General features: G+C 39.7%; 1 protein-coding gene across 1 annotated transcript in view; it reads left to right on the top strand.

The window, feature by feature from the left end:
• Window positions 1-624: 624 nt before the first annotated feature.
• The window catches only part of LOC109036808 (uncharacterized), a 171,089-nt gene continuing 147,434 nt past the window's right edge, over window positions 625-24,279 (top strand). The window contains exon 1 of the mRNA XM_072296544.1: window positions 625-875. Within this exon, the coding sequence (XP_072152645.1) occupies window positions 803-875 (73 nt within the window). The 5' untranslated portion in view covers window positions 625-802. The remainder of the gene's footprint in view (window positions 876-24,279) is intronic.

Here is a 24,279-nt window from a genome sequence, read left to right as displayed (position 1 = left end):
GAGTCAAATCGCGCGCTACAACGGTTTCAGCAAGCTTCTCCATCGAGCAATGTTCATTTCCCATCATACGTTGTTTAAACCACAAGAAATTTGCAATAGCCGAGCCAAACCGTCAAGATTGAGGTTTCCAGATTTTTATATCGCAGAGACTATCATGATGAACGTTTAGCGCGCGATGTGAATCACGTAGAGCATTGAGTTTTCATGAGCGGGCGGTTTGAATTCACGCATCATGAATCATTGAATATCTTTGTAAGGAGTTGATTTTGGTAACTTTTGCTATGCGCATCGCGTTTTACGTGAAATTTTGGTTCAGAAACATGTATCAGAATGCTGAAATTCGTACCTAGTCTAGTGGTCCATTAGGCAAGGCCTGAAGGTTCATACGGCGCTCTTCCTTGGCACGGGAGTATTCTTGAGGTGGACCCGTGATTTTGAGGGGGGCGTTGGGTGAAGGGTCGAGGGCGGTGCGGCGCGGGGCTCATAAAGAAGGATCGGCACGAGGTATCGCATTCCGCGACCACGTCCACGCGGGCAGCACCGTCAAAGGTCAGTGGATGACGGGTGCACCCGGCGGCGGCGGCGCAGGCGTCACGAGCGGCGTCGCGACGCCTCTCTCCTCGACAGAGCACACACCGAGGTGACGTCCGACGCGCGGGACATACGATTCGGCCGGCTTGGTTGGCTTCGCGAGTGACTCGCTCCGAGGATGTGACTCGGAACACTTGTTGGAACTGTGCGAGGGCATGAGATTCGCGTCAGTGCTCCGTTTCCACTAATCCTCGCGCCAGGGGCATGAAAAATGCGATCCAGAATCCAGCAGTGCGTCCTCCTCTTCGTCTCCGTTCACATGGTCGCCGGCCCAGCTTACTCAGGTAAACCCTCGCATTAATTATAGCGCAATCCCAGCGTCTCCCATCCCAAGTCTCCCGTCGTGAGGAAGAACGCCGTATCAACATTCCAGAGTTGCCAAACTTCCCTTGATAAAACGTGTATTTTTGACGACATTCATGCACACTTTTCTTTGAAATTTTCAGACATTTTAGATTAAATTGCGTACAAAATTGTCTGAAAATTTTGGGGAAAAAATACTCACAATTTTCACGGCTGATTCCCATTTCGGCAAATTTACCCCAATTCGGCAAAAAAAAGAGGAGACGGTTCGGCACACAGAATCAAGTAAGGCGTGGGGGGAAAATGAACCGATTTGGCACAGAATAATCTGCATACAGCTGTCATAAAGTTGAACAAGAATTATGCCCAGTTTGGCACAGAGTAGCATAAGTGTGATATGAAACTGGATGAATGAAGAATGAGTTTATCATCGTAATCGCGAACTGAAACTGTCGTTGATGGACTTCGTCCCCAGGTGACCGCTGCTGGTGTTTCTCAACGTCATGTGTATTTTGTGAGCTCCAGTTCTAATCCCAAAATTTGGGCTGCCGCTCCTTCTACAAATTGTGTTTCCACCACCAATGCCTCTGAAAGTTTTCACGGTCAAAAACGTGTGCCGAACCGTCTCCTCTTTTTTTGCCGAATTGGGGTAAATTTGCCGAAATGGGTTGCGCTCATTTTCACAGTGAATTCGGTTTTTATCGGAGGGTCCTTGGCAACGTCTGAAGGCTCATACGGCGTTCTTCCTGAGCACGGCAGTAGGGCACGTTGTCGAGTCGTAATCACGGCTCCAGAAATTGCTCCATCACACGCTCGGGCGTGCTCATGAAAATAAGGGAGAAGCCCCCGAAGATGCGGAAGAGGGAAGAATGGAGAATATGCAGGTGTCTGGAATGTTGTAAACATCTTTCAAATGAGAGATCTAGGAAAACTGATTACGAGGATATCCTTGGTTTCTAAATTGAACAATTATTGGAGAAGATATGACAAAATAACCTAATTTGCTTAAATACATGCGTTTAAATGGAACATGCCGCCCGATGACATCATGGGGCGGCACATTTTTTCACTTTTAAATACGTTTTTCTCCAATTTCCCACACTAGATAAAAATTATGAAAAATACTGCGAACTCAGCTCACTAAGCACTCTCAGATGAAGCAATACAATTGTGCAAATTCTCCATTTGTGCTCTTCTAGGAACTCACATGTCATACAAGAAGAGGACTTGTTCCAAATGGCATTTTGAATCTCTGAAACTGTAGCTCGCCAAAAAGATTTCTCACTGCCCCGATTAGGGATTATCAACAGGCAAAGCTTGGAGACTCCAAAAACTGTGGGAAGGCATTAGTGGTGGGACATCTTTAGACATTAGAGGTGGGGGACATGGGGCGGCACATTTTTTCACTTTTAAATCAATTGTTCTCCAATTTCCCATGTCAGAAAAATATATGAAAAATACCGCGAACTCAGCTCATCCAGCACTCTCAGATGAAGCAGTGACATTTGTGTGTGTATATTCTCCATTTTGAAGGGTCCCGAGTCGGAACTCAAAGTAATCAAAAGAAAGAGGTCATCCGTTTTGAAATTGGCGGGAAATTTTGTGGAAAACCGACGAGGAAAATATGGAAAGCTGGCGGGCGGGCGTTTTAAGATGTGAAAGCTTGGAAGATTCTGCACCCTTGGTAATCGTCCGAGGCTCAGACGCAAGACTGCATGAAAATTATCAAATGAAATTTCCTTATATTTTTTGAAATCTATTATAACATCTACAATCGACGTAGATGCCATGAAACGTATAGAAAGTGAAAAATTTTAATTTTTGAAGTGTTGAAAAAATATATCACAAGTCAAATTTCGTAGTTTTCAAGCAAATTCTCGGATAATCGTTGCGGGTTGCAGAGTCACATTAGTGATACGAGGCCAGCATATCTATGGTCACCAATGGACCACTAGACAAAGTGCAAATTTCAGCATTCTGGTTCATGTTTCTTCACTAAAATTTCACGTAGAATACGATGCGCACAACAAAAATTACCAAAATCAACTCCTTATGAAGATATTCAATGATTCTTGATCCGTGAATTCAAACCATCCGCTCATGAAAACTCAATACTCTACGTGATTCACATGGCGCGTGCGATCATCAAACACTTTTTCTGTGGCAAAAGGAGGATCGAGATGACAATACTCTCTCTTTATAGTCACTCTAGAGAAAATAATAAATCAGCAGGTTTTTTTCGTGGTTTGTTTTTGGTGCCCGAAATTCAAACTTCCCGCTCGGCAAGAAGTCGGGGTCCTATCGAGTCAGACTTAGTATTAAACAATATTAGATGGCTCAAAACTGAGAGATGTAATTGAGCGCATGCTTTAGGTCTCGCAGACAAATTATTAAAAAGGCGTTCTAGTTTGTGTATTGAGAAAGAAGAGGGGTTTGTGCTTATGGTTACTGTCTCATAAGAGAAGGACGGAACTAATGGAAACTCTTGCGTAAAGCAAATTGTAAAAAACAATTTGGTAATTAATGGGAAGAATGATATTCAATATTCATAGGGCACGCTACGTTGAAAATTCGTTGGAATTTTAACGTTACGCCTTTAAGTAGTCAAACTTTTCCTGGCACGCCAGACTAACGGGTCCAACACTTCACTTAGGTGTATTCCCATGGCGCCAAGTTGGAAACATTACGCCGGAACGACCTGACGTCAGACACAAACTTCAACAGCATCAAGGAGGTCGACGGTAACGACTTATTGGAAACTTTGTGCTTGAAATTTTTTTACATTGGTCTCGCGATTTTTTCAATCATAGTTTCATCATAGTTTCATCATAGTTTCATCATAGTTTGCAACTTTTTGGCTTATTTTTGAAGACCTAACAAGTACCTGAAAAGACGTTGGGCAGGTAACGTGTTAACACCCCACGATCAAACAGATAGGCAAAATTAAATTTCGCGGAGTATAATTTCACTCTACTGAAAAGCGAAATTTCATTTTCGATGCGATATCATCGATTTTTAAGGAACTGTGTATGCAATCCGCAACAATTACCCATGAATTTGATCTTAAACTTCGCAATTTGACTCATGATGTTCTTCTTTTTTTCGACATTTGAAAATTGAAATTTTGCTGTTTTTATCCGTTTCATGATACACTGAGTTATTGCAGAAGTTCTCGTAAATTTCATGGAATTTTCATTTTATATATAGTCTCATGAAATAATGCATTTCTGACTAAAACTTACATTGGTAGCTTCATACTCATCGTTGGTAAGATGAAATATCGAAAGTGAAGCTACAAGACCAAGTATCTCGATTGCGGTGTTCAAAAGTATCCACTCCCATTTTATTTTTTTAAAAAATAACACAGCAACATCATTCCTTGACGTTTTTACAAAGTTTACTTGGCACAGAGAAGAAAAATCAGGGATTTTTTCAAGAATTGACGGAGTATAGATTTTCATTTAAAAAATAAAGTATGAGAGAAAATCGCAGAACGTAGGAGAGCGAGATGACAGGTGCGATGAGGTAGTTTCATCGTCGAGATGGAACGAAGTGCGGCACCCACACGCGGTAATAACCTCATCCACACAACTGTAAAAATTAACCAAAACATTTTTGCATTTAAAACTCAAAACTCGTCAACAATGGGCATCGGCACTCGCCGCGCAGTGGATCGAGACAATTAGAGAGGTCGGACATGAAATTGTTAACTGAAATTGCAAATTTTGATGTTTATTTCGTCACATTTTAAATTTCAAGGGGTTTTTAAAGAAGAAATTTTCACAAGGAAACCAATGGAACTACTTTTAGAACCTCAAAATTTTAGGTAAATGGAGTTGTAAGCTTTTAAAGTTTCCAAATTTTGTCCGACCTCTCCTATTGACGCGAGCCACCGTGCGCCGGGTAGAATCGAACTCGGAACCGCTCAGCCGTATTCTATGTAAAATTTCCATCAAGTAACGTAGAGCTATTATTCTGCCCCACTAAGGAAGAACGCCCAGGGCCGGATTTAGAGGGTAGCCACGAAAGCCGCGGCTCATGGCGGCAAATTTAGGGGTCGGCAAATGTTGCAATTTTCTAAAATGTAGGTTTTAAAAAAAATCGGATGCGGGGGAAAAAAATACAAGCCAGAAAAGGCGACAAAATCTCTCATTTCCCGAGAGTATAGTAATTTCTAATTTTGTCGTCTTTCGGTGATACAAGAGACAGCACCTTCAATTAGTCGAGTTAAGAGAAAAACCAAATACGCAATTTGGCCTGGAACGGCGCGGCGCAGAGAGGAATGATGACGAGGACTTGAGTTGAAATTGAGAAGCCCGCGGCGCGACGGTCGGCATGTAACACATATTAGAGCCTACAAGACTGCATGAATACTTCACGCATTGCGTCAAACGCAGTGCGGTCAGCAGCGGTCGACGTGAATCGCATAGCGTCTACAAGACTGTATGAATACTTCACGCATTGCGTCAAGCACAGTGCGGTCAGCAGTGGTCGACGTGAAACGCATAGCGCCTGCAAGACTGCGTGAATACTTCACGCATTGCGCCAAGCACAGTGCGGTCAGCGCGGCGCGGCGGCGGAAGTTAAAATTATTAAAACACATTTATGTTTGTTCATTCAGAATTTTTTCGGTCATTTCTTATAAATGGAGGGCTTGGTCCACACAGAGATAGGTTTACGGAACTTAACTTTCCCGCAAAGTTCCGTGAACTTTTGCTAGCAGTGTTGAAACGGCTTTCGCAAAAAATGTGTCCAACTCGAGTAAGCGCGTCTTATGCACCCCTCCCCTCCGGCACGCTCACTTAATGGTTTTCATTGATGTTTCAAAACGAATAAGAAGGGAGAGGCAAAATACAAGCTGCCCATGGGCGGCAAGTAGGTAAATCCGGCCCTGAGAACGCCGTATGAACATTCGAGAGTTGCCACATTTCCTTCACTAAAATGTTTATTTTTGAAGAAAGTTATGACTATTTTTCCTCGATAGTTTCAGGAACTTTATTCGAAATTGCGAACAGCAATATCTGAAAAATTTAAACAGAGAAAATATAGCTAAACAGAGAAAATATAGTTAAACAGAGAAAATATAGTTGAGATCATGCTTGATTGCAAAGAAAATTGGATCATAATAGACAAAATGATTACTGCAATATTAAAGACCAAAAATAACACGTTTAACACTCCCAACCATTCCACCGATGAAATGCCAGAGGGCGGTTCCGGTGTGTCAGCAAAAGGCTGACAACAAGTTCCCGACCTGCCGTCCAGTGTTTACTCAGTCAATCTCACAATCAGACTAGATCATTACTTCTCAAATGTCACTAGTTATACATTATTTGTTCTTTATATTCTTTGTCTATTTATTCTTAAGATAATCACTAATTTAAGAAATGGGAAATGAACTGTACTAATATTATAATAGAACTTGTTAAATAAAAAAAAAAAAAAAATATCTGAAAAATTGAATGAAAGATATTCATAAGTTTACCCGGAAATTCGTGTTTTATCCATCGGAAGTTGGCAACGCCTAATGTTTCATTCGGCGTTTTTCCTTAGCGCGGGAGTATTGTGGTCCTCAATTTCGTGCCCTAACTGGCGGTTCACTGACCCAAATGAGGACTCTCGGAGTGCCGTGAGAGAAATATGAGGATTAATTGTTTTAACTGACAACGCGGCCACTAATTAAGGCTGTGAATAGGAGGGTGAGTGATGAGATTGCTTCCGACTTTTCCGTGTAGGTTCATTTTCGAGTTGAGCATGCAGCAGCCCCCGAGGCAGTTGTATTGATGCTTGCGGCTTCGTCTAATTGATGACCTACCTTTTCATGTAATCCATTTCACACGTAATATAAACACCTGTTTATGAATTCACATTATGCCTTAGTGTAAAAACACGTTTTTCCGTCCATGATACCTATCGCCACTTTTCCGCAGTGCTCAAATTTGATCTAAAATATCGGAAAATTACAAGGAAAAATATGCTTAAATTGTGTCGAAAAAATACGTTTTATCAAAGGAAAGTTGGCAGCTCTCGAATGTTCATACGGTGTTCTTCCCTAGCAAGGCAGCATGACGCATACCTCAGAAGCTATGCCGAGGGTTAAAATCGTCGCTCCTCTGGCGTAAAGGCGTATCTCAAAATACCCATGAGCCCTGTTTTACACATAAAACCATGCTTTTTGGGGCTAATGCAGGAATCGAGATACGCCCTTGCGCCAGAGGGGCGACAAAATGTGCACCTAAGAAATCATTGGATCTGTTTACTACAGCGAATACTAATATTAAGCTTTTCTTGGAGTAAAGAGCTTTTTTGGACCTTTTCGGGTCTTATCCATGAAAAGCTTAATATGGGTATTGGCTGTAGTAAATAGATCAAATGATTTCTTAGCTGCACATTTTAACCCTCGGCATAACTTATGAGGTATGCGCCATGCTGCCGAGTTAGGGAGGAACGCCGTATAAACATTCGAGAGTTGCTAAATTGCCCTTGATTAAATATGTATTTTTGACGCAATTTAAGGATATTATCCCCTGAAATTTTCAGGTATTTTACATTGAATTACGTACAAAATTGTATGAACATTTTTGGGGAAAATATTCACAATTTTCACTGTAACTTCGATTTTTATCGAAGGAAATTTGGCAACGCCTAATGGTTCATACGGCGTTATTCCTCAGCACGGCAGGATACCTATCGCCACTTTTTCGCAGTGCTCAAGCCCATGAAATGGTTAGGTTAGGTATAGGTATTCGCTGTAGTAAACAGATCCAATGATTTTAGGTGCACAATGCACATTTCAACCCTCGGCATAACTTATGAGGTATGAGAGGATAGATGTTGTAGACTTGATTCCTATCATACTTTACTTTTAAAATGGAATACCCAACGTCATTTCTTGAAAACTTCCCTGAAATTTCTTCTCAGCGAAAAGAATATTCTGTGAAAATGTTGAGCGATGGCGTCTGTTTGTTCTCTATCGATAATAGGAAAAGTTTGCGGCAATTTGGAAACGCACCAAGCGAGCTGCACGTTCTTGCAGTTTTTCCGCCGTTTTCCGCAATTTTTCCATGCTCTCTTCAAAATTTCATGTGAAGAAAGCATCCGCTCAACGGAAAATTCGGAAATAATCCTTAAACAAGGTGTGAGTAGCTTTAATTTTCATCGGTCAAATCACAAAAATGCGCATGATATGATTGATTGTGTGATTTGAGCTCCATTCGAACAATAATAAGTGCATATGTTTTTAAGTCAGAGAGTGCCGTGCTAAGAAAAATCGCCGTATGAGCCTTCAGGCGTTGCCAAATTTTCCTTGGCAAATCACCAATTATCATGTAATTTTTTGAACATTTTTCTGGTAATTTCTCAGATAATTTGTTTGTAATTTGATCTAAAGTGTCTTAAAATTTCACGGAAAAATATTCATAATTTTCCTCAAAAATAAAAATTTTATCGAAGGAAATTTTGCAACTCTCGAATGTTCGTTCGGCGTTCTTCCTTAGCACGGCAGTATAGAAGTTGACATGCAAACTTTCAGTTGTGTGAATTGTGGTTTACATATATAGCCATTAAGAGGAATGCCTCAACTTTCAGCATGAAGTCATGCTTTGTATAACGGCCAAATGTTACACCCAACATATTCTCTGAATTGACGATAATTTTGACTACCATAATTTTTAAAATTAGATTAAATAAGCTAGATCGATTAAGATTCAAATTATCATGAACTTCAATATATCCTTTGTTGTAAGTACCTCGGCAAACTACGATATTTGAATGCGCACAGGTGCATACACAGCATCTAATCTGTAATTCTACAGATTAGATGTATACAGATGGACTACAGATCTGTAATTCTGTAGTTCTTCTAGCCCTCTAATTACTCACAGAAGTCAGCGAGAGAGCAATATGTCGTCAATCAATTGCTTTGTTGTGCAATGAAAATTTTCAGCATCATTTTATGTTCTATTTATGCAAGATTTGCATGGGCTTGGTTGAATATTACCGTGTTTATGTAATTTTAGCATAAGAAAATAATCATAGCTTTGCGTAAACATTTTAAGATGCAATAGCATATTAAAAAAAAAAATGCTATGTTCCCTTTTCAAAGGCTGGGAAAAAAAGTTAAATCTTAGAACAAGATTATCACAATTGGCACTTTCTCCGAACGACGCATGACAGACAGGTCATGAGAATGATCATAAGGCTTGGATGCAACTATACGTGCTTGATGGATGTGCGTGTCACATACACGAGAATTGAAGGCGTTCAGTGAGAAGCATGACCGCTTTGTAGTCTCTGGCGGGGAGTGAAGGCAATACCACCTACCCATACATTTCATCGCCAAAAGTAAGCTAGGAGGTTAGGTATCCTCGGTAAAAATAACGGCTATTCTTCCAATGAATGCGCAAGTATTTTTTTTTTCGAAATACTCGTTCTGTGTAGAGGTAAGTGTTTATTATAGTAATTAATTATCTTAAATGATAGTATCGTGGAAAATTTAAGTAAATCAAGCATCCAAATCATAATCAGATTCAGACTTTCTCACCTGGGCCAGCTTCCAGTTATGTGAAATTTTATGTTTCTTTCGTGCAATTTTAATGCTTTTAAGTCCTTCATTTTCAAGTGCGCGTTTGAAATTAAGGTTGTGGTGAAATGTTTGCCCGTAATTTTTATTTTGAACACTCACCAATTTCAGCAGTCCCCATAAGATGTCATGTATTTTGTTCTTTGCCACTCGGTTCCTATATCCTCTTTTTGCGCTGGAAGGTATGGGTATGTGGTATTAGTAAAGGTCTCCACTCGCACAGTATTTGAGCTCAGTCGAGACACAAATACAGGAGATAGAGAGAGATCCACTTCTCTGCGAAATGAAGGTGAGGGTGGCCTGAGGAGAAGTAAATATTGAATTCCGACACACCCTCCTCATCAATTTGAATAAATACTTGTTCAAGTTATATTTTGGAGAGTTTGTACTCCTCCTAGCTTTTTCCTGCGTCTTAGCTGCACATTTACCTAACTACTTGAAGGATTGGTCAAATTAATCACTTCCTCTTTTGTTTCCTTGGCAGCCATCCGCATTTGATTAAAATCGTGTACATAATTTATTCCATGAATTTTTAATACACTGAATAAAACATGGGGTTGGGCCGCGCTCTGCTTTTATATCGTCATCATTAAAGTTTCCGGACTCTCGCCTACACCTCGTCACTCATTCTTCCCTCTTTACGACATCATCTGTTGTCAGAGATGCAAGTCATTTCTGATGCCCTCCACCCTCCCCTCCTCTTAGTTTTGCAGCTACAGAATCAGTGTATTTCCCAGGTATCGTCTAGATTCATTTGGTATCCAATCGTGAGTCAGTGGAAAAAAATTTGACTTGCAAAAGGATAAGAAAGCATTGCCAGAGTAAAAGAGAGTCTAAGGATCCATTTCTGGCGCCGCGCCTCGTCATCTTGGATTTTTATTTTGGTTATTCTTGGGACCTGAAAATGCCAGAAGTAGAGGTTATAGTGGAGAATTTGCATGCAAATTTTTAATTGTGTCATTTGAAAGTGCTTAAAGAGCTGATTTCGCAGTATTTTTCAGAATTTTTTTCTGATATGGGAAATACTATAAAGATAGATTTAAAAATGAGAAAATTCACCGCCTAGTGACGTCATCTGGAGGCGTTCCCCATTTAAACACACGTATTTTGACCGATTAGATCATTTTGTCATAGCTATGCTCTAATAATTCTTCGATTCGTCGACCAAGGGTATCCTCGTGGTCAGCTCACTGGGTAGTTTCCACTTAAACACGAATTTATCAAATTTCAGACACCTGCAAATTCTCTTGACTGAAAATTTGGCTCTTTTTCGCTTCGCCAAAGTTTGATGCAGTTTTTTTGAGGATTGTATTGGCTGTTTATGGGCCACAAGAATAACTATTTTGTCCTAGAATGAAATGTCTCATATCGTTTCTCTCGAAAATCTCACGAAGGAAACGATTCACACATTGGGAAGTTTGAAGTCCAACCCTTGAACAAGATTGAATGCGTGGCTATAGCCGAAAATCGTCAGTGAAACTCCCAAACTGCCGTTCTAGGGAAGAACGCCGTATGAACATTGGAGAGTTGCCAACTTTCCTTCGATAAGATGCTCATTTAATAGGAAAGTTATGAATATTTTCTCTTGAAATTTTCAGGACTTTTCGGTGGAATTGCGAGCAAAATTATCAGTAAAGAATTGAATTGTTCGAGTTAATTTTGCAGCCTTGGAATGATAAGTTACATTCCTTCGTGTTGGAAACGACACCTGTTTTAACCTGTTTCCAGGGAAGTTATTAATTTTTGTCGCCTACATTGTTCTTTCCTCCCTCTGTGCGGTGTTTTTTACGGCCATCAAACAACGAAGAGGGAGTGGCAGATAATCTTGATTAGGTATATACGTATATACGCAACCGCAGAATTGATTACCTTCATGAAGCGGAAAAGTTTTACTGCGCTGAACTATTGAAAAACTTGGGCTTCTTTCAAACTTAGGTGTTTGAGCAAGGTTATTGCTCGTTTGCGAGGGAAGGAAGCATTCTCTCAATCACGGAGCTTTTATCCAGTGACAATACTGAGGCGCTCGCTCGAGTTCTCAGAGGCAATAAAATCCCTTCAACAATTATGAAAAAAAGAAAGAGAAAAATTTGTTTGTAAACATCTGCCACAAGCCAATGAAGGCTCATTTTCTAGATGCCTTTCCTTCTCGCCTCGAATCTTTGGTGTTCTTGAACTTTATTTGAGGTACTTGTGATAATATTCGTTTTTTTATGACGTCATCGGCGACTATTGACAGTAATTCGATCATTGCTGATATCGGCAGATCTGAAAATAGCTTTGCGGCCGAGGCGCGGTTGAAACAAGTTTTGTCTCAGAGATAGCTTTGCTCTTTTCTTTTCAGGGAAAAGGATAGGAATAAACAGTGGCGATTCTTGAAATTGGCAAATTGTTTTTCCTTCATTTAAATGCATGTAAAACAATCGATTCTTATCGATTTATCGATTTATCCAATTCGATATTTTTAATGGATTTAAATAAAAGAAAAACAGGGATGCCAACATGCAAAATTGCCACTGGGAATGAACGTTATCAGCCTTTTCCAAGATTTAAAATCCTCAGAGAGAAAAACAAGAACACTTTTCATATCAAATTAATGTTGCATGCCAAGAGGTGAAGAAATGACAAGGGGTAGGCTTGCAGCCACCGTTTGCAGAGCAAATAGCATTTAAAGTTAACACATAAAGACTCCTTTCTCGGTAGGTCGCGGCCGAACCAATATAAAACGCCTTCAATTGCGCGTCATACCGTGCAACACACCAAAGTTTAAATATTTGTATTCTTAGGTTGGAACCTAGAACTCAAGTATACATACATTGCTTTACGTAATAAGTCCTGTCAACCTGATGTACTTCAAGATACCTCGCATATCCAATACCTATTATTATTGCTGTGACAAAAATTTGAGCCATAATTGATTTAAAAAGAAGGAATTACGAACATTAATATGTCCATGGAATGAGTCTCGCCGAAGGGGAGCCCCTAGGGAGAGCGTTTTTGGAAAAAAATTGATACCACAAAACAGTCTCATTTTGACCTAGAGAGTCGACTCTTTCAATATTCGTACTTAATCCTGGAACACCCTGTATTACCCCAGTTTTTTTCTTTCTTTTTTCCCTGTTTCATGGGTTTTCCTTATCTGATTTCAAATTTTATTTAGTTCAACATTGATTCATCATACTTTATGTAACTACAATCGATTTTATGCATTCTAGGCAGTCCTGAACACATTTTTTCGGGGTTGATCTCAAATCGTGCGAAAACGTCCGATGTTCGTTACTTTTTTCCCCACTGCAATGTAACTTTCACTGGACCCTCGAAGAAAAAAGGAATAATATTTTTTGTGTCAACGAACGTCTGAAATTATGTATTACTCTAATTTTAAGGCTTTATGAGGGTTCAAAAATAATTATTTTTGGGCAGATTTGTGCGACTGAATGTCCGATGTCCAAGACCCTTTGTTTTAAAACTACTCAGCATGAGTGGAGTCGGGAAGGGAAACAGTTGTAGGACTTTTTTACAACCCTTTACTAAGAAACACATTCTCTGACTTTCTTCTAGATGCCGATTCTATACTCCACAGTATTTTGCGGTTTACCAAAAGTTGGTTTTTTGGACATCGGACGTTTTCGCATTCGCATGAGCCGATTCAATTTCAAAATGTAGTCCATAAGAAGGAGCGTTCCCACAATCCCAAGTAGCAAAGGGCAACTTGAATATTGAAATTAAATTGTAATTTTATTTCAATAAAATCATAATTTTTTACCCTTAAATTGCAATATTTTTACACAATTAGTCGATTTATGCCAAATTTAAATTATCAACAAAATGAAAAATTGAAAAAAAAAAAACCTCATGAAAAATGTAATCATGCATCAGAAAGTTAGGTAATATGCAACGCAATGAAAAATTGCAACTTATTTCAATTTTCTTGCAATAAGTTTCTATAAACGGACCCCTTCAAATAGGAGCTAGGCAAAATACACAACACTCAGTGGAATTGCAATAATTTTACTATGTAATTGCTACTTATCGTAATCTGTGCTACTTGGGGTGAGGGAGAACGGAAGGAAGAGGGGAAGGGGGAAGACAAAAAATGTCGGCTCGTCACTCGTCAAGTGTGAAATATTTTCTTCGGGGGCGGATTTCATGATGATGATTTGGAGTCGGGACTTAAGGGCGGTGAACGCTGATGCAGGGGCTTGCGTCAGTCGTCAGACGCGACTGCCGTGCTGAGGAAGAACGCCGTATGAACATCCGAGAGTTGCCAAATCTCCTTCGATAAGATACTAATTTCTGTGGATACATGGTGGAGAAATGGTGCTGGGTCCACACCATTTCGCGGGGAAAACAAAGCCAAGAAGTTCCAAAAATTAAAATTAGAGTCAAAATCAATTTTTTGAACTCTAGTACGCACCAGTACGAAACTGAGGGGGGAGCATGCAGTTCGGGCCACTTCTTAGTGGTTTTTTTTCCCCTTCATTTTTTCTGTGGAAATTTATGAATATTTTTCTTGAAATTTTCAAGAACATTAGGTGAAATTGCGAACAAAATTATCTGAAATATTGGAAGAAAAATATTCATATTTTAACCCTAGTCTGCCTGAGCCTCTGAGTCTGAACCAACGAGAAAGCCTGAGCGGGGTCAATTTGACCCCAGCTGAAAATCAATTAGTTAGCTATGTTTTTTTTCATGTTTTTAGTTAATATCAGTGCACTAACCTTACAGGCCTTAACCATAAAGCATATCCACCAAAAAACCAAAAAACCGAAAAACACGGCGCAGGGTATGCAACCATTTTATCATACACATGTTGCCATGTTGTTCTCAGCATGAGAAAAAAAAATCATAGGGCTACTAAATACTGAAAACGAAAAAAATCTGAAAAATTTTGCTTTTTTTATAAGTTTCTGAAAAAAAATTAAAAAGAGAAAAATGAATACACTCAGGCAGACTAGGGTTAACCATGAAATTCGTGGTTTATCAAAGGAAATTTGGCAACGGCTGAAGGCTCATACGGCGTTGTTCCTTAGGACGGGAGCACTGGAACCTAGGGCCTCGGGGACTCGCTGAAGAACATGGTGAAAACAGGTGAAGGGTCTCTTGACATGGAATACAAGCGGCTTATGATGATGTCAAACTCCGGGCTAGAATCGATGTCGCTCAGCGTTATCGCGCATCTCCTCGCCTCCTATCATCTTCTTTTGTGCTTCCCTCATCCTTGATTTTCTTTATTCGCCCTCAGTAGAGTTCAAAATGGAAAATTTTATAAATCTCAACCGAGGTGCGTCGAAAATAATGAAGGCCTTGCACTGCATGCCCCCAGGCGGCAACCGCTACGCGTTCCGTACAATAAAGTTTTTACCTAGATTTGGGTTAATATTATCCATTTTTATCGATGCCGAAGGGAAACATGATGATGAATTGTGATTTTTAAGTTCAGAAGTCGATTTTGTGCGAAAAAAACCTGCTGTTACACCAACACCGCGCGTTTAAACGTGAAAAATCCCAAAATACTAAATGTGAACCTGATTAATAAAATTTTGCCAAGGAAAAACATCATCGTTAAAAATAAAAATCAAATTAAACGCCATTGGGTGAAGGGTTTCTCTGAATTCCTGAGGCCTTATAAAAATACCCTCATATAGGACACATTTCCCAACGAATATTGCAGTGAATTTTCTCAGTTTAATTCGATTTATTTTTGACACTGATGTACCTATCGCCTTCCTAGAGCAAAATCTATAGTATTAAATGGGTATCTGGCATTTTTTACATAAACGGACGGTTTTGTTGTTATAATAAGTTTTTTTCGTATGAAATCGTGGTTTGGACTCTAAAATCGCAATTTCATCTCAAAATTGACCTCCAGCACCAATGAACATGAATGGTCCTAACCAACATTTTTGGTAAATCATTTATTTACACAATGGCACCGATTGCTACCTGTAGACAGTGGCATTTCAAACTTATATTTTTCTTTTGCACACCAGAATGTCCTAGATAATTATCTTACACCGCTGAAAATTTTCTACGCATTAGTTCAGACAATACCACCAAAACTCTGTGTGCCGGACTTTAAGTTTTCAAATAGTAGTCGCTATACACTGTTAGAGATCTCGGATGAAATCCAGGATTTATTTCGCCCCGAAAAAACCGCAGCTATATGAATATAACGTAAAATTTGCTTCGTATAAGAGCCGTGAGCTGTGTTCACTAGTATACTCTTGCGTGTTAAGGAAAAACGCCGTATGAACATTCAAGTGTTGCCAGATTCCCTTCGGTAGAATATTTATTTTTCTAGGAAAGTAATGAATATTCATCCTTGAAATTTTCAGGCGCTTAAGATGAAATGGCGAACAAAATTACCTGAAAAATGGAAGGAAAGTACTCATAAGTTTATATGGAAATTCGTTTTTTATTAGAGGAAATTTGGCAACGCCTGAAGGCTCGTACTGCGTTTTCCCTTTGCACGACAGTACTCTGCCGTGCTAAAGAAACACGCCGTATTAACACGCGAGAGTTGCCAAATTTCCTTTGATGAAATGGGTGCACGGACTATATGTCCACTTTTTTTACGTCCACAGACTTTTCGTCCACAATTTTTACGTCCACAGTTCTAAAGCCTACACTATTGTTAGGTCCATTACTTAGACGTCCACTAAGTTAAGTCCACAAATGGAAAGTCCACTAAAATCAAATTCAAGCGTCATATTTTAGTCCGTGTGTAAAATTATACTGACTATACCGAAATGAGAAAATTAAGAGAGAATGAGGTGCTGTTATCGTAACTCATATTTTAAACGAAATGTTAATTCCTTCTTTTGATTCATCTTTTCAAATTGTCTTTGATAAATACTTGGTTTCATTTCTATCCTTGAAATTTCCGATATAAAATATGCCTTAAATGTACATTCTTTTTTTTTATTGAAATCGATTTCTTCATTTTAAAAACATTTACATTTTTAAAACGTGGTAAATATTTGTAAAACCTTTTCCAAGCAATGGCATCGATATGAATCTCAATGAGCCGTAGTTGTGATGAAAGAAACTATACAAAAATTAATAAAAGAGGAGAAAAACTAAGAAGCACGCAATTTTTTGTGTTTAACTTATTTGTACATCGATCTCCTTGAGTCAAATACGTCCAATTTTGAGCATTTGTAAAATTGCTGCAGCTGCAGCACAGTAAAAGCCCAAAACATGAAAGAATAACTTTGAATGCTTTGGAAATCATTAAATTTGACACGGAACCACTATTATATTTACAAAAAACACATTATATTTTCCAGTAGTACATATTTCTTTTTCATCAGTTTAAAAGGGAATAATCAATGCAGAGAGTGCAAACATTTCAAAATCATGAGTTGAAAAACGCTGACTCCGCGAGTTTAAATATAAGAGCCTAACACAGAGCGGAGCGGCGTGTTAGCAGCGCAGAACGCGCACTGGCGCCTACAAACCTAACGGGATACTTCACGCATTGCGCAACGTGTGAAGTATCCCGTTAGGTTTGTAGGCGCCTGTGCGCGTGTCACGCTGATTGCCAGCCGCGCCGCAACACTTTAAGCAACTATTTCACGTCAGAGGCGTTGCACAGTATCCTGCAAGATTGAAGGCGCACGAAATAACTAGTTAAAGAGGACTTTCAATTTTGACTGCATCTGTTACTGAAAAATGTTTAATTTGGCATTGGAGCGTTTCCTAGGCTCCCGCTTTGGTTTTCATCTTATCTTATCCGTACAGTGTACGTATGAACATATGTTTTTATCTGCTCTTAGAGTCTGTTCTCTTTCATGACTTGATTCATGAATGAAATGTTTTTAAGAATGAAGGTAGTAGTAGTATGCATTTATTTTTGAGGTGGTTCCTGTTATTTAAATGAGAAGAAAAAAATGTGGACATAACATGTCCACAATTTGGACAATTTTGGACATACTCATGGTTGGACATTAAATCATGCGGACTTAATAAAGACTGGACTTAACGTTTAGTGGACATAAATAGCGGTGGACTTTATTTAATGGACGAAAGGCAGGTGGACATAAAGTCCTGGAAGCATGAAATGTTTATTTTTGCGGAAAATTATGAATATATTTCCTTGAAATTTTCAGGAACTTTAGATCAAAATACAAACAATATTCTCTGAAAAATTCGAAGAAAAATATTAATACGTTTACCAGGAAATTCGTGTTTTATCAAAGAAAATTTGGCAACGCCTGAAGGTTCATACGGCGTTTTCCCTTAGCACGACAGTACTGTCGTGATCTGCGTTAAAAATACTTACGAATCGACGTCTGAAGTGCGAAGCCACGTATCTCCGTTTGCAACGTTGGAGACTTCCTGTTATACTTTATTTTTTCTTTAGAAAACGTCTGTCAATGTATTTTATTGTAAACTTCCTTGATTTTCTTTCTTTGTAAGCAGAATACTCTGAATAAATTCCTAGCTACAAAGCTGGCTTGTATATCCCTTCGAAGAAATGAAATAGAACATTTTAAAACGCCGCAATGGAGATACAGGGCTTTCGCATTTTAGCCACCGAGATATTTCAGTCAGGAGTTGATTTCTGACCTTCCCGTCGCACAGTGGGTCCAGTCAATAGGAGAGGTCGGACAAAATTTGGAAACTTTAAACGCTTATAACTCCATTTATACAAAACTTTGAGACTCTAAAAGTGGCTCCATTGGTTTTCTCGTGAAATTCCCACTGGGAACACCCTTCGAAATTTAAACTGTGACGAATTAAACATCAAAATTTGCAGTTTTAGTCAAAAATTTCATGTCCGACCTCTCTAAATAACTCGATCCACTGTGCGTCGGGAGAATTTTTTTCTACATAAGATTTTGAACGGAAAACCCGTGATGTTTTTTTTTTCTTTCTAATTTATACCTTGTTTAGTGGCTCAGCAGTCAGGTAACTCGGATTATTTGGTAGCGGAATAGGCATCAGAGTGAGAAACACTCGAGATTTCACTCGGAGATTTTAAAGAGCGTAGGAAGTCTACGTTAACGGCCCGAGAGAGGAAAAAGACGGCGATAGTTCCGGGAGTGACGCGGATAAAAGAGGGAAAAAATCAGCAGGAAAAAAGCTGCACTCGGTTGCGAGCAGAAACAGAATGCGGGGCGTTAAGGGAGAAAGAGCACCATATTAAATAGCTCATTTTTACAGTTGCCGCGGAGGCACCATTAAAAACAACCTGTCACATCCAGGACGACGCGCTCGGCATTCAGGTCCCCTCCGTTGGCCGCGCCGGGAATTTTTGTTTTATTTATTAATATATTTCCTCTCAAATTGAAGGTAATTAACCTCCCACTGCGCCACTTTCACAGCTCATTTGGGTCCCGCCCGTATCGATTCCAGGAATTATTCTCGGGAAATTTATTTCGCTATGTGTCTCTCGAATAGTAGGAGAGCTAATCCACGTCCTATTTATTTTTCCCTCGTTAGTGTCCTCTTCCTCCACGTCGAAGCCTTTGTTCGCACGCACTGGGTCACCCGGACTCCCGTGTTAATCAAGAACCACCTATGAGCATTCTACTTTTGTCAAATTTAAGCCAATTTTCGCGATAAAATATCATTCACCGGTGAATGATATTCGACGATTGTGCATTTTTTAAAATGATATTCGACTTTTTCGTTGGTCTCACCGGAAACCGTTGAAATTCATCAATATGAAATTGCGAATTCACCTCGGGCCTCGGGACTTGAATTCGATTTTTGAATTGATGCAATCGACGTCAGAAACTTCATCTCTCACCAGATTTTTTGTTTCGTCATTTCTTTCTGTTGTTGTGTTTTGTCAACTCAATTCTGCTGTGTTTACAATTCGCTGAGTTTTAGTGTTTCGTATTTTTGTATTTGCTTCTTAATTTTATTTTAAAAAAAAGATCCGAACTCTGATTGGCTCCTGCTTTCACCGATCATCGGCATCTCTCAGCACTCATCAATTCGTTTGATGAATGATATTCGATTCGTAAAAGCGCAATTTTGTTTATCGTGATATCGCAATATTTATGCAGATTTTAAACATCAACAAAATTGAGTCTCTTAAGTAAGAAAATTATGCGATTTGCAATGCAACACAAATTGCAAATTTTTTAAATTGTATTGCAATACATTTCCACAAGAGGAGCCCCTTCAATTAGTAAGTAAGCAACATACACAACATTCCGATATGCAATAGCAATAATTTTAGTAAGAAATTGCAATTTATTGAATTCTGTGCTGCTTGGGTGTGTTACCGAAGAGAGCAGTAAATGACTGCTCTTTATGGTAACACAGCAGGAAAAGAGGTTCCCTATATATTGCAATTTTAAAGATTATTGAAAGTTCAAAGCAGCTCAGTAAGACATCAAAATGCGATGAATTGTATAGTTAAGATAGAGATTTGTCTTGTCTTGTCGTGCCCTCATGCATGGTTTCAATGACCGGGCCCCAGAAGCTCTCACAGCATAGAGTTGCTTTGCAGGGATAAGAAAAACCTAGATCATAACTGCAGCTATGATCAGTTCGAGCTTATGAGCTTTAGTTGATATCTAGATGTAACTACGACAAAAAATGAAAAATGAAAGTCAGAGACCATAAACTGACAAATAGATATTGTTTGAAACTTGAGATAGAATATATCAAAATGCAAAGACGCTCTCTTAAAAATTCCGAAATAGAATGCTCATGAATTTTTCCAGGAAATAAAAACTTCATCACAATGGAAAAGTTTTTACGAGACAATTTTTTTCGCTTCACATAAACGCGCTTGAAGAACTGAGTTCACAGTATTTTATACACTCTTTTTGGCCATGGAAAATTGAAGGGAAGTTGATTTGAAAGTGAGAATATTTCAACCCCTCGAGAAGCTAAACGACAGCATTTTTCATTTAAACGCCTTTAATCAAGCAGAATAGATTATCTCGTCAAATTTCTTCCAATGATTGTTCAATTTAGAAATCGAAAGCGAGAATACTTTCGTACCCAATTCACTCAGTAGCTTCTATTTATAAATGAAATCCATGGAATTTCAGACACCTGCTACTCCATTTGGCAACGATTGAATCCTCAGATGACGTTATTTCTGAGCACGGCTGTGCACGTAGCGGCGTCCGCCAACCATTCCGCTTTTATGATACAGTCATTGAATCCACCCTCAGACCAATATCAACCAATGAGAGAGTTATACCCGCGATCATTTTCTATGAAAGAACTGGTAATTCATCTCGCTCGCAAATGAATGAGAGCTGAGCAAACGCTTTAATTACCATACTGCACCCAAAAAAAAAAAAAAAAAAAAAAAAAAAAAAAAAAAAAAAACCTGTCGCGTTTCCATGTTTGTTCGTATCTCGTTGATTCTATGGTTTCTCTCAAAGTCTTGCATTACGAGGGCTGAAAACCGAATGAAGCATGACTAAAAGGGCACTTTTAGACCAAATTGAGACATTGGCCCCGATAAATATTACTTTTTAAGCTGTATCCGAATAAGGAAGGAAATTGGCACAAATTAAATTTTGGAGGCCCAGGGTGAACTTGCCCCCAAAATATTGACAATTTTTATAATATGAGCTGAGACTATGAACAAGTAATTCTTTCAAATCTATTTGATAAGAAGTTTCTAATTTGCCTCCTTTCAAAACTGTGCCCTTCAAAAAATGGCTAAATTTCCATAGAGTAGAAGTGTTTCTAAAGTTAATTTTTTATGGCCAAAGTTTGAAGTGCCAGGATCAAAGTAGCGTCGATCCTTTTGGAATTTATAATGGTGAAGAAAATATCCCACGCTGCCCTGAGAGTCCACCTCCATATCTAATCAAACTCTCTATGGAAAGATAGGGAGCAAATACCAATAGCAGGGTTGCCACTTTATTGGGAACTCCAAAGCTAAAAACACGGCAACCCTGCTAATGTATTTGCTCCCTATCTGCGCAGAGAGAGTTTGTCTTGATATAGAGGTGGACTCGCAGGGTAGCGTGGGATATCCTCTCCATTACGGCCTCAACTTTGAGAGGCTTTATTTGAGCTTTAGAGTTGATTTCAGAGAAAATCAGTGGTATCATCGTGTTTCTCGCGAAATAGAGAATTTGCAGGTGTCTGAAATTTGATGACTTTTGTGTTTAAGTGGAAACTACTGAGTGAACTGAACACGAGGATACCCTTGGTTTGTGAATTGAACAATTATTGGAGAAGATATGACAAAATGATCTAATCTGCAAAAATACATGTATGACGACGCCAGATGACGTCACTAGGCGGTGCATTCCCTCACTTTTAAATATATTTGTATACTATTTCCCATTTATCAGAAAAAAATCATGAAAAATACTGTGAAATCAGCTCTCTAAGCGCGTTCAGATGAAGCAATAAAAAATGTGCATGCAAATTCTCCATTGTACGTAAGGGGTAGTACGCAAATAGTCAATTCCTCACGTATGCAAGAGCTCCATTTTTGCAATTTGATCTTCCCTTCATGTCTCATGAGATCTCCCTCTCTCCACGTGAAACCTTTCCTGGTCCCTGGTCAGCACAAAGGGGCCGTGGACCCCGAGGGAATGAATATCTTTTTAAAAAGTCATTAACAAAACTAAGTCGGGGACAGGAAGACCGGACAGGGCACTGGAGCTCCGAACTGCCCCCCGTTCATTTCCTCTTTGACACCAGACGACGATAAGTCCGCGCAATAATTTAAATTTGATGGCGATGAGTGGCGTGAAAAAAAGACAAGCGGAAAAAGGGCCGGGGTCAGAGCCGACGCTTTTGTAGTTTATCCTCGCCAAAAGCCATTAGGAGGCACAATCTCTCGCGCCGCCGTGCTGAGGAAAAAAGCCGTATGAACCTTCAGGCGTTGCCAAATTTAAATTAATATAACACGGATTTCCTGGTGAACTTATGATTATTTTCCTTTCAATTTTTCAGAGTATTTTATTCGCAATTTCACCTAAAGTCACTAAAAATTTAAAGAAAAAATATTCATAACTTTCCTCAAAAATGAACATTTTATCAAGGGAAATTTGGCAACTCTCGAATGTTCATTCGGCGTTGTTCCTTCCAGATCCGGGATCGGGAGCCAGTCGGATAACGTATGACGTGGAGTGGTGGATGGTGAATTCCCGGTTTTTTGGCTCGGAATCGACGGCGGATTAGTTGCAGGCTCCTCTCGACGCGAGGGCGTACCCCGATCTCTACGTGAGCCCTCTTCTCCGTCTGGCGCAATGCTCTCCGCGGCTCATGAGGGGATAGAGATACGCCGTTCGGTCAGAGGAGCAACGAGTTCCAGCCCCCAAAACAAGCATATTTACCGTGGCGGGGAGTCGTGTTGGGCAAGCTGAAAAACCTAGAGAGGGTCGTTGGTGGAGTTACGCTATGCTCGTTGTTGCCAGTTTTAATTTGAGTACCTATGTAGGGAGAGTATGAGCAACTCGAAATATGTAGCTCTTAGGGTAGATTGACTCTAGTTGCATTGGAGCACCATAATCAACCCAGTGTAGTTTCTCGTAAAGCGGAAGCGCCTTCACTTTCCGAATATGCAAAACGCACATCCGTGGAACACGAATAGTTGCGTCACGGCGCCTCGATCGACTCTGTGCAGTGTTCGTAGGTCGGATAGAACATTAGACAAGGTATGCATTCATACTTGCACCACTAGACAAAGTGCGAGTTTAAACCAGCTGTTAGTCTATTTGAAGAAGAGGAAGAAGAGGGAATGGAAAAATGAGGAAAAGAAGAAGAAAAATAATGGAGAGAGAGGGAGAGAGAGAGGGAGAAAGAGAGAGAATTTACACGAGAGGAAGAAAGAGGAGCAGAAACTTTCTTCTTTCTTTCTTCGCCTATCATGCCTCTCCTTCAATTTTTCCCTATTCTACTTCCTCCTCCTCTTCATCCACCTCTCCTTCTTCTTCTTCTTCTCCTTCCTTCACCTATTCCTCTTCTCCGAGTTTCTACTCCCAATGCGTTCCTACTTCAACATATGTTAAGAGTCCCAAGCCATTGTTTTTTTCAAAGCACCCCATTCAGGTAAATCCTATCGCTTGGATCCAGCTTATAGGCTGACGAAAAAAATTATAGGCTTAATACACATACCGTCCGCTCTGTGCTTGAAGGCCAAAGTTCCGGGTGCTGAAGCCGTAGCTTCGACTATTTTGGGGGCTGCAACCGGAACTTTCGGCCCCATAGCCCGGAACGCGGACGCTATATCTATTGTCTGTATGGCCCGTATGTAATGCTCCCACAGCTGGAGTTTTTTTTTCAGTCTGCCCGCGCTGCGGACTGATTATTGAAATTGATAGACAAAGCTATGGACAAAGAAGACAAAAGGAATATGGAGGAGTGCTATTGGTGGAAAAAAGGTGGTTGCAATGGACAAAGGAGGTAGGTAATAGACTAACTAACGGCAACCCACGAGAGACCCTATAACTATCATAATCCCCCTCAGTCTATGAGGCCTACTCGTTTCAACCAATACGATACTCCATGTTCGCTTTGTCTATAAAGTTCAATAATCAGCCTGGAGGAATGAATTAGATGTTCGGCTTCGTTAGTCCATCATTTTGCCCCTTAGTCTATACTGCCGTCCAACGCAAAAACGCCTTATCTCCATTTCAGATTCGGCACATTTTTCTCAGACAAAATTCTCCACAGCTAGAAAGTCTGCAAGCAGCCATCCTTTGTAATTTCGGAATGACTTTGTTATACCATTGGCAAGTTAAAATGAAAGTATGGATCACGAAAGTGGCCAGGTTTTCTTGTACCGTAGCAGTTTGTCTGAAAGTGGATTTTAAAATCTGGATTGGATTTACGGCGGTTTTGCGTTGGGTATAAGAACC

Source organism: Bemisia tabaci, chromosome 2, assembly GCF_918797505.1.
Source record: "Bemisia tabaci chromosome 2, PGI_BMITA_v3".
Classification (NCBI taxonomy): Eukaryota; Metazoa; Arthropoda; class Insecta; order Hemiptera; family Aleyrodidae; genus Bemisia; species Bemisia tabaci.
Note: the sequence above shows the minus strand (reverse complement) of the source record. Positions and strands in the feature narration are given on the sequence as shown.